The sequence below is a fragment of the Prunus avium genome, chromosome 7 (assembly GCF_965620075.1).
Source record: "Prunus avium chromosome 7, drPruAviu1.hap1.1, whole genome shotgun sequence".
Taxonomy (NCBI): domain Eukaryota; kingdom Viridiplantae; phylum Streptophyta; class Magnoliopsida; order Rosales; family Rosaceae; genus Prunus; species Prunus avium.
Window position 1 is genome coordinate 24,526,706 of NC_142290.1, and position 19,167 is coordinate 24,545,872.

General features: G+C 35.9%; 2 protein-coding genes across 2 annotated transcripts; both read right to left on the bottom strand.

The window, feature by feature from the left end:
* Positions 1–6,924: 6,924 nt before the first annotated feature.
* Positions 6,925–8,566, bottom strand: LOC110767554 (zeatin O-glucosyltransferase-like). Its single transcript, XM_021971132.2, has one exon. The coding sequence runs from the start codon at positions 8,472–8,474 to the stop codon at positions 7,032–7,034; it is 1,443 nt and encodes a 480-aa protein (XP_021826824.1). The 5' UTR covers positions 8,475–8,566; the 3' UTR covers positions 6,925–7,031.
* Positions 8,567–18,154: 9,588 nt separating this feature from the next.
* LOC148293206 (heavy metal-associated isoprenylated plant protein 3-like) lies at positions 18,155–19,003 on the bottom strand. The gene is made up of 3 exons (XM_088244622.1): positions 18,852–19,003; positions 18,606–18,717; positions 18,155–18,333 (listed from the first exon to the last, which is right to left on the bottom strand). The coding sequence occupies exons 1-3, from the start codon at positions 18,858–18,860 to the stop codon at positions 18,155–18,157; spliced, it is 300 nt and encodes a 99-aa protein (XP_088100748.1). The 5' UTR covers positions 18,861–19,003.
* Positions 19,004–19,167: the final 164 nt, after the last annotated feature.

The following is a 19,167-nucleotide window of genomic DNA, read 5'->3' on the forward strand; positions in this document are numbered from 1 at the left end:
GAGTTGGGCAAACCTTGTGGGGATGCATATGACCATACAGAGCTCAAGTAGATGGAAACCCTTTGTTGCATATCTTACAGTTGTACCGCTTGGCAGCCAAAGGTAAGTATTTCGTCTTAGGTCCGCGAAGCCTGTGAGAATTCATATGGCAACCGAAAGCGTTAAAAGATGTAAACTTTAGTTCACATAACTTATACGGTCAATGCCTTAGGAGAAATGATAGTCCATTGTTGGTCAACCCGATTTTCTCCATGTTGATGCTTTGATTGATAAGTGAGATAAGGGAGGTCGAGAAGGAGTTTGAATGGCATCCACTTTCGTCTGCAACGCCTTCGTCGATTCATTCAACTCAAAAGTGACATATTTCCCAACTAGATGAAATTAAATGGAAATTACGAAACAAATCAAGAAAAATAAATTAAATGGAAAAAACTTACAAATTAGAGTTACATTCAAGGATAAGGTTAAGAGTACTACTAGCGTACCGAACACCTGGGGGTAAGGTTTGCGGCCGAGTTGGGCGAACCTTGTGAGGATGCATATGACCATACAGAGCTCGAGTAGATGAAATCCTTTGTTGCATATCTTATAGTTGTACTGCTTGGCAGCCAAAGGTAAGTATTTCGACTTGGATCCACGAAGCCTGTGAGAATTCATATGGAAACCGAAAGCATTAAAAAATGTAAACTCTAGTTCACATAACTTACACGACCAATGCCTTAGAGGAGATGATAGTTCATTGTTAGTCAACTTGTTCTTCTCCGTGTTTATGCTTTGATTGATAAGTGAGATAAGAGAGGTCAGGAAGGAGTTTGAATGGCATCCACTTTCGTCTGCAACACCTTCAACTCAAAAGTGGCCTATTTCCCAACAAGATGAAATAAAATGGAAATTTCGAAACAAATGAAGAAAATTAAATTAAATGGAACAAACTTACAGTTTCCAACTCCTTTGAAATGGTAGTTATCCTAGCCACACTCGGACTCAATAGTTTCTACTTCTCAGTGGTGTGCTTCTTGTTAAAGAAGTCACCAATTTCCGTACCAACGCCTGCCACAGTGATTAGAGTACTCATGTGTAACGATACAGCCTTTAGTTGACCCCAAATGATGTTGATGCCCTCCCTTACAACATTGGATTGCTTGTTCTACACTGTTAATCTAAGAAGGTCCGGTATTCCTTTCTCTCTGTCCATCATCGCCTCTGCCCTGCGCCTCCCTGATTGTAAGTGTGATCAAGCCAAGGTTTTCTTCATATGGCGATCCCTAAGTGAAGGCATGTCGCAGTTGGTGTCACTAAATGAGAGAGCACCGCAGCGAACAAAATTAGAATTGGACAACTACTATGGTCTACCATGGAATGTTGTGCACACCAACATTATTGCATCTTCTCCGATACAATTATCACAATCTTTGCGAGGCTCTCAGCTCATCCTCAAATTTACGGATCACCTATTCCATGATCAGAAATTATTTTCAATAGGATCATCAACAACTCGTGTGGACTTGTTGTGTACGTCTAGCCGACCAGTTCTTGGTTTCCGATGTCTAATCACAAAGTTGTGCAAGACCAAAATATTCCCTACAAGTACTTTATTACCTTCATTGTTGAGTAGCGCACAATCAGTCAACTCGTTAGTAGGTTTGGACAACATCGATCTCTTCATACCGTACAAGGGTTAACAAAATCCTTAATTTCTTTGCCCTCACTATTACAAACCACACCGGCACTTTTCAACTACCTTCACTATGTACTTATCTAGAAAATGCTCAACCTATTTCATTCTCAAACAGCCTAGCACGTGGCGACATATAATCCCGTAAAATTCAAACCCTTTGTAGCTGCAATACGCTTAATCGACACATTTATCATGCACAATCCCCTTAACTACTAAAACCTCACCTTTACCAATTCCAGAAAACAAAAAAGACTTTTCCATTCCTCCACCTGAACCTTGTGAAGTATAGCACGTGTGTACATACCTGAAAACATAAAATGCTGAGTAATAACTTAATACGTTGTTTGTTGCCATTTAGATTAATAATTGATCTTGCAAAATAGGTTTCAAAAAAATAATTCATGAGTTTGAAGCCAATTCACATTAAATTGTAGTGCTAACAAATATCAGATGACACCAATAAAAGAGAAATAAGAGTTTAGAAAACATAAAAGAGTATTCAGGTATTGCACACATACCTGCCATTTGAGTTTCCATTGACGTGCGGAGTGAGGGTGGAGGTTTTTCGTTCTAATCAACATGATCAACAACCACCTCATTATGTCGTTGTTGGGCAAGCACCCTATCAAAACGTGTTATGTATTTCACCAATGTGTTTCGTATGTCAATATACTACTTGAAAAATGCGTGAGAGCCTTTAGCTCGCTAACTGCTTGACATTCCAGCCGAAAACACATGTTTATAGTATGCCGGAACCCAATTTGCACGCAAAGCATAAATAGAGCTCAACCACATATCCTCCTTCAGTCCATTGGTTGTGACCACATCATCCCATTTAGCATAAAATTCTTCTCTTGTATCTACCTCCCATATGCACTAATGCAACTCGCAAAAATTGTCTCTTAAATTGGGTTTGTCTGCGAACTTATTCACAATATGCCATATACAATATCTATGAAATTTCTTAGGGAGACCTATCACAATAACCTTTGTCATGGCTGCATCTTAATCCGTAATAATCAGTTTCGGTGGCCCACCCGACATGGCTTTCTTGGATTCCTCAAACAACCAAACAAAGGAGTTGATGGTTTTGTTAGTTAGGAATCCACATGCGAACAATATTTGTTTAGCCGTGATTATTAACCTCCCAGCAAATTAAGGCGCAAAAATCATGCCATACCGGTTGGTGTTGTACGTCGTATCAAACACAACCACGTCTCCATAGAACCCATAAACTCATATAGATCGTGCTTCTATCCATAAAAAATTACACAAGCTTTTAGTATAATATGCCTTCATCTTAAAATTAAAACAGTGGTTCTTTTGTTTCTTACCCAAAAAATACTCTCTCAACAACTCTGCATCTTGTTCATCGCACTTTGCTCGCAAATATCTTTTGCTATTGTACACATCTTTCCTTGCACACCCAATATTTTCTATTCCTCCTTCTTGAGCCTCAAGAATACTCATTTTCTTATGGATATTAGCTAAACCAAGATCTTCATAATATGACTTTTTAGACTCTGTAAATACAGTGTGACTGAAGAAAATTCACTTTATCATGCGTTGTAACTGCATGGTTGTGTTCCTCTACAAAGATAACAATATTGTACTTGTTTGACCCATATGCCTTCCCAACAACAAGCTTGGCCTTGCAATTTGTTCGAGTATTGCCTCATCGTCTTTTGGAAACATAATCCTCCTGGATCCTATGACGCCCTTCTTTATAGCACCCATATGCTTTCCACAAAATCTCCCTTATGTAAGTTGATTTTCTACTTGAATTTATCTAAGTGGCAAAACTAGCTTTACTTCCATACATATTATAGAAATTGTACACATCGTCCAGAGTATCAAACTCAACCTCCAATTTTGGTTCGAACTCAATACTTACTCCTAGTACCACACACATGCCATCCCTGAGTACTTGATCACTGTCTCCCAGGGGATTTTGAACAAGGTTCTCCACCTTTCTGTTATCCTCCATTTTATGAAATATTGCAATAAACCCAAAGTATCTCATGATTTCGAGAACCCATTACTACGATACTAATATATTAGCACATGCTTGCAAACCATATTCACTCATATGTGAATAAAAAATAATTATACTTAATGTAACAATTACTCATTCACTCACCCAATGCCAAAACCTAATCAACAGAAATTAGCTTTTTCGTAATTAATGAGATACCCAACTTCATGGTACCATACTAATATATTAGCACATGCTTACCTAATTGTTCTAGGGTCTTCCTACCAACATTTTGGTTGAATTTTGATGTTGATGAGGTGGATCTCCATCAAATATCCGTACTGAGTGGAACTTTTGATTTTGTGGATCTACTATCAATTGGTGCGTTGAGTTTAGGGGTGTTAGTGAGATGTTGTGACCATGTCTCCTGGTGGAAGTTGAGCGGGATTTGTTTTTCCACTTGTAGGTGTTTCCTATCCCCAACTCCCAAATCGGTAGAAAGTTATCATCTCTCATATAGTCTTCTTACAGCACCGGATGCAGTGGCTTTATGGATCCTCTTATGTTTTCAGTTCTTGATGAGCTGGGTTCAAGATGTCAAATTGTTTGCTCATTGTCTTGCAATAGTGTGGTTATTGTTTGCAAGAGCCTATTATGGGGCTATATTCTTGTAATGCCCGTTTATTAATGAAATTGTTGCGGCTGTAGAAAAAAAAAGTGCCTGACATGTTGGTGATTGATGAGTTACATGTTACGTTATGTGACTTCCTCAATGTGTTTTAATGTCACCAAAGTTTTTGATGTCTACATGAAAAACAATTGTGAAAAAATTCGATTTCAATGGGTTGGTAAAAAATTTGGCTACATTTTGTTTAGTTTGTTTTGTTAGAGATTTAATTGGCAAACCAATGTGTAAAAAAAAAAAAGGAGCAACGAGTATTCTAAATTGACTAGACATACATTATGGTGCATTCATAACTTGATGTAAAAGTTTTACACAACCAACACACATGTTCATATTGGAAAATTATGGTGAGGCAAATATGTTGGGACACATTTTTATTATTGAACCTAAGATTGAAAACATGAAATACACGGCGAAGCCTTCAACTTTTTAATTATTATTTTTTTAGTTTTGGCACCAGAATAAATAATGTTAAATGGACATTTAATGATGTTTGTGCATGGACCCACGTGTATTGGTCTATGTAGGGTTTGAACATAAGGTCCATTTGTTTTTCAAAAAACACAAATTATAAAATTATTCTCTACTTGTTTGGGGGCTTCAAAGTTATACTAGGGGTACAAGATCCAACTTAATCCGCCTAAATTGATCGATCAAATCCAATTCAATCCAATCCAATTTTAATTGGTTTCGATGATTTGGCGGATTTGATTCCCTAATTTCCAAAACGACTAGATTGAATCAGGTGTTGGATTTGCTTGTGAGGATCCAATCCAATCTAGTTAGTTTTATGCGTATTTTGCTCAATAGGTAATTTTCATTAAGAAAGTTATAAACATTTTAAGTAATTTGATGTAGTTAATATATTATAAAATCAAAATAACTTTCTCTAACAATTCATTTATATTTTACATTTACATATATTAAAATGTTTGATTATATTAAACTTGAAGATAAATGTTTCATATTTCATTATATTATCTTTTTTCATTATGGAAACCGATCATCCAATCCAATCCAATCCAATATCAATTGGATCGGATCAGATCAGATTTAAACCTCTAATGTGATTGGATTGGATTGGAAAAATCATAATCCAATCTATATTGGATCGGATGCGGATTGGTGAAATTGTATTAGTTTAAATGTTGTATACCCGTAGTTCAAACCTTCATGATCATAGTCATTTGTTGATGTTAATTCTAAATGATGAATTAAACCTTCATGATCAGATTTAAACCTTCATGTTTCAAATGGTGAAATTGAGCTTTGCTTATAATATTCTAAATGATATTGGGCCTCAAATGATTTTGTATTAGATTATCACATTTTAATATGGTATCAGAATTAGATTCGCCCATGTATGAAGCCCAACTGCTTTTGTCCAAGTGCTCCAATAGATGAAAAATGAGAAGTTAATTTAACAATGCATATCATTTTCAACAGAAAATTTTACTGTCATATAGAGAGAGATATATATATATATATATATATATATATATATATATATATATATATATTTTAATAGATTATTATAAATAAACCCAATCCTAGACATGTATTTATAAAAAAACCCACACACTATTTAAACATAGAAACACACCCAAAATCAACCCCAAAATCAACAATTGTATATTTTTTGGGTGTGTTTATAAATGGGTTTTGAGTGTGTGTAATGATGGGTTTTGGGTGTGTTTATAAAGTGTTTTGGGTGTTGGGTTTTTTTATAATTTCAGCCCCCATTTTGGGTGTTTTAGTGAAACTCCCTAATACTCTTAGCTTTCTTTCAAAATGGTTTAGTGTACCTTGAGTATGTGGGTGTTTGATGAAAGGATTACGATGGCTATGAAGTGTGGATAGAGAATAGTTTTAGCTAACTTAATGAGTTATTCTAAAAATAAAAATAACAATTTATGTATAACTTTTATGTCTTATAGTCGATTACTACGAAGGTGGAATTGACAAAATGTATCAAGTGTTGGGTGGAAAGAGTCAAACGTTAAGTAATGCTAATAGACACCAATATTTTCGACCCCAACATGATGGTTTAATTTGTTAATGTCTAAAGTATTATTGTTGTTTTATTTGCAGAGAAATGTTTTTTGCTGGTAATTGTGAGAAAATGGTATCCAAGGATTCCCACGATTTCCAATTCGAAAAGTACCTCTCATTTGCTTTTTATTAGTAGACAAGGAAGTGCAGCAACCATTTCTGAAAAGCGGCTATATTGTTCAAATAATGGTCCATACTGTTTTTTTTTGGACGAAATAAAGGTCCATATTAATTCGGCTAAAAGTGATCTTTTTCCCTTTGGCCAGAGGTTGAAAGTGATCTCAGTTGGTGCAAAAGCTATACCCAGTACACATGTATTAAGCGTGGGGTATTGCATATCTGTTTTCTTCTTTTTAGTACAAAATACACTAAAGACTTGAATGAAGGAGGGTGAGAGTCGAATTCTGATTCTTAAATATAGCTTGAAACTTTTTGATAAAGTGTGTGGTATTGCATATTTCTATATTTTTTTTCCTTCTTTTTTGCCTATTGCATATTAAATTTTCGTGTTTTTAGTGCAAAAACACTAAAGACTTGAATCGAGGAGGGTGAAAATCTGATTCTTAAATACCAGGACTACAAAGCTCCATAGTAATTACATTTTACAGAAAAAATAAAATAAAATAGATTAACTTGCTTAACTAGTATCTGGCGATATGATCAATGAAAGAAGAAAATTCCATGTGAGAAGCTCCACCTTCAACCATGGACCGCCGGACGGCAGCACCCAAATCCGCCGCCCTCTTCCTAATCTCATCCCCTTCTTTAGATCCCATAAATTTCTCCACACCATTTTTAACACTCAGTGATGTCAAAATCTCATCCCTGTGGGCCCAATCCCTCATCACAACACCAACCCTAAGCAGCCTTGTGATCAAAACTGTGTTCCTTGGTTGGTCTGAGTGCATTGGCCAAGCTGCTATGGGCACCCCCATGGTGATGCTCTCCATGCATGAGTTCCAGCCACAGTGGCTTACAAACCCTCCAGTTGATTTGTGGGCCAGGATTTCCAACTGTGGGGCCCAATCTCTCACCACCAAGCCCCTTCCTTGGACTCTCTCTTCATACCCTTGTGGCAGCTCAGCTCTTCTCTCCTCTTCGTTGCTGAAAAGGTCACCTTTATCAGCATCCCTCAGTACCCAAATGAACTTTTGGTTGCTTTGCTCCAACCCAATTGCCAGCTCTGCAATTTGCTCATCTTTCATGGCTGTGGTTGTTCCAAAAGACACATAGATCACTGAGTTTGGTGCTTGTTTATCCAACCAATCCAAACACATGTGCCTCCTGCCACCATTTGAATTACCAGATTTCAATATTGTACTTGGGTTGAATGGCCCAAGAGCCCAATGCTTCTGGTGATCTCCAATCCTATTCAGAAAATCCATGTAAGGTCCTTCAATAGTCCTACTAGTGTTGTAAATGTTCCCTGCGTTGTTCAGCTTTTGGCACTCATATTGTGCAGCAATGAAATCCAAGAACTCATTGGTGAAGCAGCCTTCAAGAGATGGGGTGTCATCTGGGATCTCAACGTGTAGCTCCTTGAGCATTGCTTGCCGTCCGATCGCTTCACACAGGTACAAAAATAACGCAAAGGCAGACACAGTGTGGAAAGTGTACGACTCTCCATTTGGTATGGAAGCAACATCTTGGATGACTGAGGCCATCATGGAGTCATGGATGACGATGACTCTTCTTGCTTTGTGTGACAGTTGGCGTAGGAGATCCGCCATGGGCTGGCGGAGATGCGTGGTGGCTTCGAAGGAGGGTTGGAGATGAGAGGGGAACTTGTTTGTTGCATTGGGGTTGGGAGGAGGGGAGGGGAAAGGAGGGATTTGGAAGTCGTGGAATTTGACGTTGTTGGAGACCGAGGCTTGATCCCAACCGTGGACTCGGAGCTTCGCTTGGCGGTTGTGGGTAGGGGAGCCCACAAAGTGGACGGGGATGTCGTGGGCGGAGATGAGGCGGGAGAAGTGGAGGAGTTGGTTGAGGTGGCCTTGTGCTGGCAAGGGCACCATGACCACTACAACTTGGGATTGGTTAAAGCCATTTGGGGTGTTGTTTTGGTTGTTTTGGTGGTGAGCCATCACTGAATTATGAAATATGAGACTTTGAATTATCCAAAGGGTTGCTATAGGCCAATATGATGAGGTTTGATTTGAATTTGTAGGGGGAGTTTGGGGTGTTTATATAAAACCAAAATTGGGACTCCTTGTGAAAAAGGTTAAAACACATAGGTTTTGTAATTATAACCTTAAATTTAAAAATAAAAAAAGATTAGAAACAACAAGCTGCTTGTAACTTAAGTGATTAAGAATAGTTACCATTTCCACACAAAATCTTGTATTTGAATCATAGTCCCCTCAATATCACTTGTATAATACATAAAAAATAAAAATAAAAACAGATTAAGAAGTATACTCGATTTAGAGGAAACAGCCAAATGGGTCATTGTCAGTGATGTAAGCATGAGATGGCATGAACATGGTTTTGCTCTTTTTGGGCCTTTCTCATTTCTTACTTTAGAAAGGTCATTATTTCTCTTTTATTAAATACTCAACAACAGTGCCATCAAGAAAGATACGTACATATACCAACCCTTCTTTTGCGAGATCCGTTGCCAACTTTGCCACCTTTGCCACCTTTGCCACCTCTGGCCTTGTCGTTTTCTTCAGATCTTCAAATTTCTGAAATTGTGGTTTGTTTTTGGTTATTTGAGTAGTTGCATATTGCTAGAGAATGATTTAATCGTGGTCTGGGGAGGTTGTGCATGGTTTTCTTCGGTGCCAAGTAGAGCTCTAAGTATAAGTTGAGTTCCATTCGATGGGTCTAGGAAATGTAAGAATTTTTCGACCAAAAAATAAAGGGAAATGTAAGAATTTTAGGCTAATGCAAGTCGAACTCGAGGGACCCCTCGAATTTTCAGTCATTTATGACTATAAAACTAGACGGGACAGCTGAGTTCATGTCCACCCACTAATTTTTATTTGGACAAAGTAATATTGTAAAGAGCATTGAAGGGGTCAGACGCGCTTCATTGACCAACTGACTTAACTAACATTATAGCTTGTCCACTCACTATTTAAAATACTCTTACATACAACTGGTTGTATAAAATTATGTACTTTTCTCATCATAAAACAGATTATAAAAAGATAAACATATATGTATGTACACAATTGATTATGTACATGTAAGAAAATTCGACATGTAGGCCTAGAATAAGGCCGCCGTAAAGCCAAGAGCTCTTGATTGATGCATATCCCCTTCTATTTTTTATAGTGGTTTTAAGATTTGTCGAATTGGCAACTTGTGCTTTTCTGAATGGCTTGTTTCACTTGTTCGAAATTGGTGCTTTTGCATTTTGTTCGTCGTTCTACCACTGTCCCTTTTTATTAAGGAATAAGGTATAACTCAAATAATTTATTTGATAGATTTCTTGAGGCCTATTATAAATTTTATTTTAACGATCTGTCTGTTTATTTTTTAAGGCAATTCAAAGATCATCCTTATAATAAATTAAATAAATTAAAAATCATTAAGACATTTAGTTATTTCCAATAAATAGACTAACACAATGTTCAAGAAACCAAAATAACTACCATTTAATTGATTGGTCAAATATGTATAATTAAATAGAAAAAAGTGGTTATCATAGCGTAGGGTGAAAAAACCCTAGAAACCCTCCCTCTTTCTCCTAGCCGACAACCAACTCTTCTTAAGCTAGGGGGAGGTAGCCACTGCCCCTCCTCCCCTCTACCCATCTTCTCCCTTCCTCTCCTCTTCTCCCATTTGTTTCCCTTCCTCTCATCCTCTCTCCTTCTCTTTCCACTTTCCTGGGGGCTCTTGCTGGCCCCTCTCTTCTCTTCCCTTCCTCTTCTCCTCCCCATATCTACTTGGATCTTGGGTTTTTAGCCTCAATCTGTTCGGATCTAGGTTTGTTTATGTGTTTGTTTTGTTTGGTTGTTTTTGCAGTGTTCTAAGTAGCTGGTGTTGTCTCTCTCTAGGTGGCGGCAACAGTAGTAACTCTGGATTTGGTCTTTCTTTGGGAGAGTTGTGATACCTGGTGGCTGATATTTTGTCTCTTTTTCGAAAGCAACAGCAGCGACGGTTTGATCAAAATACCGCACATGGAATATTCGTGGGTTGATTCCTCGACCTTCGATCTTTCTTTTCTCTCTTTCTCGATCCCTGCGAAATAAATATGAGTAAATAGACCACACCCAGGGGGGGTGTTGGCCAAAGGCCCTCCGATGCTAAGTTAGTTCAATTGGATCTTAATAAAGATATGACAATAGCTAAAATAGATGGAGTTTTCTCTCACGGGGAGAGCTGGGTGGCCTTAGTTGTGTGTGGTGGCGCTTAGCCATGTGAGAGAGAGGGTGAGGGAGAAGCGATGGCAAGGAGAGAGAGAGAGAGAGAGGATTTTTCTAGGGTTTTGAATGTGAGTTTCAAAATTTAGAAAAATCTTGAATGTCTTGTGTAGATATGTATTTATAGTCTCCTTGTGTGCTAGGGTTTTGGGAGAATAATCCTTATTTAGTTGGGATTATTCTTCCCCAAAAAGATGATAGGAATTACTCCAAGAGATTTGGTGGAAATTGGTTCCTTGATTTTGGGAGATATTCCTATCTTAAATCAAAGATAATTTCCCTAATTAAATATAATATAATTAGGGTAATTAGTTTGACCTAATGAATATTCCTTTTCCACGTGTCGTCTTCTTATTGGCCGGCGAAATATATGTTCCCACAGTGACGCTGGTGGTAGTTGTTGGGATGTGGTGGTGTGCCCTTTAAGGGGTTTCATCTTCGGTTTTAGCGTATGTTTTGCCTTCCTTTTCCATTGTTATGTTGCTCCTTTGCAGCTCGTCTCTGCTCTGCGTTGCCCGAAGACCAATGTTTGGTCATTGGAGTTTCTTTGTTAGGTTCTGAGTTGAGTTGGGGTGTTTTTGAGGGGCATTATTGTTTTCTACTCTTCCTCTGTGTGCTCCTAGGTTTCCGTTCTTGGTGTGTTTTTGCAGTTCGTGGGCGGTCAAAGGACTATGAGTTTTTCTCATATAAGGCTTTATAGGTCTACTGTGTTGGTGTTTAATTCGTTTTTTTTCAGTTCTTGTAACGGTCTATTGAGTGATCCCCTAAATAATTTTATTTGAGGGACACCCTTTAAGGTCCTCTACGATTTTTTTTTCTAACAATCCAAACTGTCTGTTTTCAAGTCTCCATTCATAGATCGTCCTTGCAAAAAATTAGATAAATCAAAAACCGTTTTGACATCTAGTTTTGTCCAATTGAAGCCCTATCCTAACTGATTAGTAAGTTAATGCGGCGCTAAGCACTTGTTTGCACCCATTCCATAATATCATCGTATGATATGAACTATTCATTTTCATGTCATCATTCAAAGAATACCCTTGCAAAAAATGAGCCAAACCGGAACTCGTCTAGCCACCATTTGATTACTATCATGATTATTTTCATTGTTTAAAAGAAATATTTCTTTTGTCTATTTATTTTATCACAGTTAAAGAACTAAATGTTGTCCAATTTGGCTTTGTTTTTTCAAAGTGTAATCGTTATTATATGTAGCGTTTTTAACCAAAATGGTCCCCTAATTATTGCTCGAGTTTCATTTTCGTCCACGAACTAAAATTTTAATTTCAATCGTCCTCCAACTCTCCATTTAGTATCAAATTGGTCCTTCCATAACATTTTTCGTTAAATTGAATTATGTGGATGGCACATGCTCCAATTTTAAGGGTAAATTGGACTCTTTACCACCCAAAAAAATCTAGTTCCCTCGTCACCCGTCTTTCCCGCCTCCATTAACAGCCCTCACCAAAAACCCTAGCCACCAACCTAGCTGATTTGCCTACCTATTGGAGGAAATTGTCATGGCTAATATAGTGATCAAAACCCCATGGCTGCAGGAAAAAGTATCACAAGTCGAATTTAGGAAGAAAAATAGGAAAGTTGTGCGGCATCAATCCCCTTTTTGTCTTCGCGCGATTCAATTTTTTCAATTTATTTTATTTTCTAAATTTTTTAATAGTTTCTTTTAATTTTTAATTATTGTATTAATATTTTAATTCATATGGATGGTTTTACTTCTCAATTTAACAGCAATATTAATATACTTTAAAGATGGGACCGTTTTAGTACTAAATGCAGAGTTGGAGGACTATTAAAATAAAAAAATTTAATTCATGAACCGAAATAAAACTCAAGCAATAATTAGGAACCATTTCGATAAAAAAAACCTTTATATATATATATATATATATATTAAAACAAAAGATAACCTAAAAAGAATATTATCCTAGGGATCCTAACATTCCGTACGTTATAGAAAAATTTAGTTGTCACACTTGAAGGAAAATTGGAAAATCAGATACCAAGGAAGTAGGGCCGGTTCTGAGATTTTGAGGGCCCTATGCGAAACTTTAACTGGAGCCCTCACATAATCTAATATGAAAATACTTTAAAAAAAATTGCCATTACTTAATGTTATAAAATAAATTTTTTATAACTAAAATTCATCATCAATTAGCATGTAATAACAATCACAAATCAAATTCGTAAATTTTTTAATATTTTCATTTGATGAATTCATAAATGTTCGGTAAAAAAATAAGAGTTCAAGAGAAAGAAGAAGGCATGAATTTTTGTTTTGGTTTTGTTTTGAGTGGAAGAAAGTACTTTTTTTTGGGAGAAATCATATGGATGTGATATACACTGTTGTTAGTTTAGTTGGATCTTTCCCCTTCATTTTTCACGTACTTCTATTTTTTAAAAACTATTTAAAATTTTATTGTTATAATGAAAAAAGAATAAAAATACGAATAGAATAACATCACTAAGACTAAAACCTAGGCCTTGTACCAAGGGATATGCACTAGAACCATCTCCACCAAATACACTTTTGTGTCAATATGTTGCACGCTTGAGTATATATAAAAATTTTATAATATTAATATATATAATATAAAGAAAAAAAAATCGGGGCCCTAAAAAATCGGAGGCCTTGTGTAGTGGCGCCACTTGCACCATGCCAAGGCCGCCCCTGCAAGGAAGTGTGATGCAAACACATAGTATTTACCAACATGAACCAATAAGAAAAAAAAAGGAAGGACATTCATTTGGAATAGATTTTTTGGGTTAAGATATGCAAAGTATTATCTAGGTTCATGATATAATTATTTATAATAAATAGGTTTTCGTTGGTTCAATGCAAGTGTTATCTCCTGCTTGTATAAGAGCATCTACAATGGTTGCTCAACAGTTCAGTTTAATAATTCAATTTATTGAACTTTTTTGTAGCTATTGAATTGAAGTACAGTTTCACTTGCAGTGGGGCAGTTCAATAGCTTATAAATTAAAAACTATATTTTTTTAAATAATTGAATAAAATAAAATTAATTACGTAAGAATTATACAATTAAAATGGTTTTAAATAAATCTTTAAAAAGAGAACAATTTTTAATATATATATATAATTAATAACAAAATTTTCTTGCGAACCCAAAGATCATCTAAATGTTGGTCGGTAACTACAATCGGATCTTGCGAAATTTCAACATAGGCTGTGCACAGTAATTTTTCTTGCTCCCTAGTTAAATGAGTTCCCTTGGGTTGCTCATTTTTTATTGAAAAATAAAATTTCAACATAAACAATTTTTTTTGTGGGTGTAGGAAGTTTTGGGAGAGTTGTTTGCTATATATGTATTTATAGGTAAATAATTAGCCGTTTGAAAAGGGAACTACTCATTTGTGTTTTTCAAAAGTGAAATAAATTAGCAATGGCTAGTATATATAATAACTAGATGTTTGTTTTTTTAAACAGTGAAATAAATTAGAAACAGCTAGTTGCTTTGAAAAAAAAAAGTAACGGCTAGTTTACACTAACTAAAAAGTAATGTTATTCATGTGTCAATAAGAGAGAGGCTGTAGAGTTATTATGGTGTGCCAGCTTTTTGAAATGAATTTCATTTCAGAGTTCATTTTATTAACCTCTGAATTGAACTATTGATCTCTGAAATGAATTGAACTTTACCACTGCAACTCAAAAGTTCAATTTATTGAAATGACCCTCACCATTACATATGCTCTAAGTAGACAATTTTGAATATTGAATTAAAGCTTTGGCTCAAAGTGTCATTGCAGCAGTTGGTATTAGAGCTTTGGCTTCAATCAGTTTGATTGTTGGATGCAATTTTTATCCAATAAATAAAATAACTCCATTATTGAACACATCAGATGGAAGGAGATTTAGGCAAAGATATTAAATTATCAACTATGGACTCTCTAAATTACCTCCTTAAATAAATTTTAGGGAAGAATTAGAAAAATACAACTTCACCCATGCTCTGTATCTACCTCCTAAAATAGGGAGAAGTCTAGGAGCTCCTAAATTTGAGGAGAGAGAAATGACTCCTAGTGACTCCCTATAATTAAATGCTACTTTACTTTAATATTATTATTTTAAACATTTGTTTAATGTTAATTAAATTTTTGTTATTAGTTTATATAGAGAATGAGCTTTTATGTTAAATTAAAAAGGAATGAAAGCATTTATGATCTCCTAAATTAGGGATTTCGGTTGGAGTTAAAATTTTATAGGGAGTTACTTGCTTTATAGTATTTTTAGCTAAACTTTAACTCAAAAATAAGGAGCATGATTGTAGATGCTCTAATCCATCAAACACAAAATTTGATGTTTTTAAATTGTTAGCTCCATTGAAGATGGTCTAATGATACTTTTTGGTAGTTTAAATGTTTCACCAACCTCTCTTTCTCCTTTTTTTGTTGTTGAGAAATTCTAGGATTGCATTCATAATTCAGTTAAAAAAAGTCACTAACCACAAAGGGCCATTAGAGCATCTCCAAGGGAGATGTCAAATACCAAACATCAAATTTAAATTTGATAGCTAGTGTGGCAATTTGACATTTACACAGTTTTACACTCCACTCGATATGTCAAATAAATAATTATTGTAACAATCAAATCATTCAAGATAAAGAAGAAAAAAATAAAAAAGGAAAATAATGAATGAAAGTAACAGCCAGCTGTCTTTAAAAAATAATAGGCTTAATATCACAAAACGTCTCTCAGGTTACAAAACTATCAAATTGCATCTTTAATATTTTTTTGTGTCATTCGTAGTCCTCAAGGTTAATTTGTGTGATCACAAATGGTCCCTACCGTTAGGTTCAGTCAAAAACTTCGTTAGTTTGCTGACGTGGCATATATATATATATATATCACAAAACATCCCTAGGTTCATGCACCTATCACAAATGGTCTCTACGAAATTTTTTTATTTTTTCATTTAAAATTCATAAAATTTTGGTTTTAAAAAAAAAATTATTTAAAAATATATATTGTATTTTAAATACACATTACACTATATTTTTGAAGATGTGGGCGCCACATATATGCCACATCAACAAACTAATGAAGTTTTAAAAAAATAATTTAAAATTCATAAAATTTAAAAATGAAAAAACCATTTATAGAAGGATTTTAACCTTGAGGACCATTTATGAACCCTAAACCCTTGGTTTTTTTCATTTTTAAATTTTATGAATTTTAAATTATTTTTTTAAAAACTCCATTAGTTTGTTGATGTGGCATATATATGGAGCCCACATCTCCAATAATATATGTCACATGTATTTAAAATACAATATATATATATATATATATATATTAAAATTAAAAAATTAAAAAATTTCGCAGGGACCATTAGTGATAGGTGCGTGAACCTCATGGATATTATATATATGTCACGTCAGCAAACTAATGGAGTTTGTGACGGAACCTAACGGCATGGACCATTTGTGATCACACATACTAACCTTCAGGACCACGAATGACAAAAAAAAATATTAAGGATGCAATCTGATAGTTTCATAAACCTTAGGGATGTTTTGTGATATTAAGCCAAAATAATAAAATATTCATTTGACATCTTGCTTTCGGGATGTCAAAAGTAACAGCTGAACCTCCAGCCTTCATTCTACATCAGTTTTGACAATTCGGTTGGAGTTATGTGAGATTTTATTTTTAGCCGTTAAATGTTTATGTGGCACTTTTGACATATCGGTTGGAGATACTCTTACAGTAACGAAGTGGTCCCTTAATGTCACAAAAGAGAAAAAATATATATATATATATATATAGAAAAATACAATATTGGTCATTTAATGTCACAAACCACAGCCTGCTGACATGTGTCCTGTGTACGTCCGATTTTCTCGTGCACATATGGTGCACATCGCCAGCCACTAGTCTGTCTCATGTAGCCAGCTGCTACATAGCATTCTCCCTTTAATTCGAATGGTACGAAGAAAGCAACCATGCGTATTTAATTTGATCTTCCTTCTCTCTAATCCTGTGACAGCTATAAACTACCATGCAATTTTCAGAAGCATTTTCTGGCTGAGCTCTGCAGTATTATAGTTCGCCTGTTTCTTTCTTGTGGCTGAAAACATTTTGTTGAAGTTTTGGTAGGGTTGCAAAGGGTTTAGGGTTCAGGCATATTTATCGTGTCCAAATATATAAACTCAAGTCATTTACGCATTTATTGTGTCTGGTATCTCGTATTTTGCCTATTTCTTTTTATTTTTCAAACCAAACAAAAAAACACGTAAGAAAACGACTACAATAAATATGAATATCACATCTTATTAATGAAAACCGATGCCTATGTCCCTCAGGGATATTTTTTGAAAATTTGGATTTGTCTTGGTAGGTTTGCATATAAACATTGGCTAATTGTCACTTTCTTATATTCTTATCCCTATCCAGCAAGCACAGTGCTGGTACGCCAGTCAATTCTGATTGCTAAGCCAGCCGGGTCATCTGTTGCATGCAGGCACAACAGAGGGAGGACAAGGCAAAACGTTAACATCTTTCTGATAGGGAAAGAAAGGCATGCACATCATGCCTCCAAGTCCATCATTTATTTTATTTTTTATTTCCTAAGAAGGAAAATCAATAATTTTGATGCAAATTTATTTATTTATTTTCTAAATATTATTATGAGCGCACAAGTTATTGTGCTCCATTTTGGTTGGACAAGATATGATAGGTACAAACGCATCCACTAACTAAGATAGTTACAAAAATCTTAGGGTTGGGATTTTGACCGAACAAGAACTATCCACAACCGGCTGAAAGGGACTGAAATAAATCGATTAAAAATGGGTTTTAAATTCCAAGAACCGGACCGGTCCTCACTACAAAGAAATTATATCTTTCCCGACAAATAGAGAATTTGTCCAAATAAGTAACTCATCCCGGTGAACTTTAACCTTCGTGCTATTCTTTCCTCTCTTGAGGCGAGTTAAGGGAAATGGTCTCTTCCCAAGGTGAAATTTCGTGAAGAATGTTAGGACAGCTTTCAATAGGTTAAAGAGGTCATAGAATGTGCAACAACCATACTTATTGGGTGATGGTTCGCAAAGGTGGAGATTGTCGTAGTTGCTCGTCATTTTGGATTCAAGTTTTGAAGTAGGAAAAACAACTGGAATATGAGGACCGGCCTTTAATACTGAGAGCGTAGTTTTTGGAGCAGCAACAAGGCAGCCAGTCAGAGTAGACCAACCAGCAGCGGCGGACCGAGGAATTTTTCAGCGGAGGTGCAATTTTTAAAAGCTAAGAGCTCAATAAAAAAAATTTAAAAAAAAAAAGAAAAAAAAGAAACATCCTTATCATTTAATCAATACTAATGTTATTCATAATTAATTAAAAAAATAACATACAATTAACCTACAATTGTTGCGTCGTCTTTGTTGACTTTGTTGTCCTTTTGGGGCTGGGGAGAGACGAGGTTGACCTTACTCTTTGTTTTGGTGGCCAGCTCGTCTCTCAGCTTTGTGGGGTCCACTTTTCCGACCACCGTCAGCTTGTTCGCTTGGCCCGCAGATTTCACCGACTCAGCGCCTGTGTTGCATATATAATACACACAACTTAAAAACCATCCAAGAAATGAAACAAAATAATAATAATAATTGAATCTAATTGTGGATGAGATTCAACCCATAAAGTAGAAACAGAGCATAATCTGAATCAAATTCCTTTGGAATATTACTTTTTCCATGCACCAAAATAGAGAAAATAAAAAGAAGACAATTTCATGAGGAGTAAAGAGAGATCAGAATCTCTGAAGATAAAATTTGAAGGAAATCTGATAAACTGGGGTTGAATGATTTTACCTTGAGAAGATTTGACCCATTTGACAATCTTAGAGGAGCTGGGGCCGTCCTTCTTCTTCTCACCCCCGTCGTTGTTCTTGTTCTTGTTCTCGACGCCATTGCTGTTGTTCTTCTGCATGAAACCCAAAAACAAACACCAAAACCATTACTCAAACACAAACCCATCAAGCAAACGCAAGCATATAGAGAGAAAATAAGGGCTAAACCAAACGATAGAGAATCAGAGGCGGATGAATTGGGTCTCACCTTGGCCATTGACAATGGCCCAGTCACTTGCGCATTTCGTCGAACACCTCATGTGCATCGCTGGTCTGAAGCAGAGGTGCAACTCCAGCACCTGTAATGGCGATTTCCAGCGACCGGAGGTGCGGGCGCGCCTCCTTGCGCCTGCACAGGTCCGCCACTGCCAACCAGTCACAATTTGTCGCAAATCGAGTGACTAGTAGTTAGCCGACCGATCGATTATCAATTTTCCCGCTTTATCGGAAGGTGGTTTATCTATTATTTTTTAGACTTTTAGTTTCCTACTTCAGGTATAATTGTAACCTAAGTACTATAAATA

Coding starts and splice junctions, on each gene's coding strand:
- LOC148293206 (XM_088244622.1), bottom strand. Junction 18,334..18,605: donor ATGGGTCAAATCTTCTCAAG/GTAAAATCATTC, acceptor TATGCAACACAG/GCGCTGAGTCGGTGAAATCT.
- LOC110767554 (XM_021971132.2), bottom strand. CDS start 8,474: ATGGCTCACCACCAAAACAACCAAAACAACACCCCAAATGGCTTTAAC.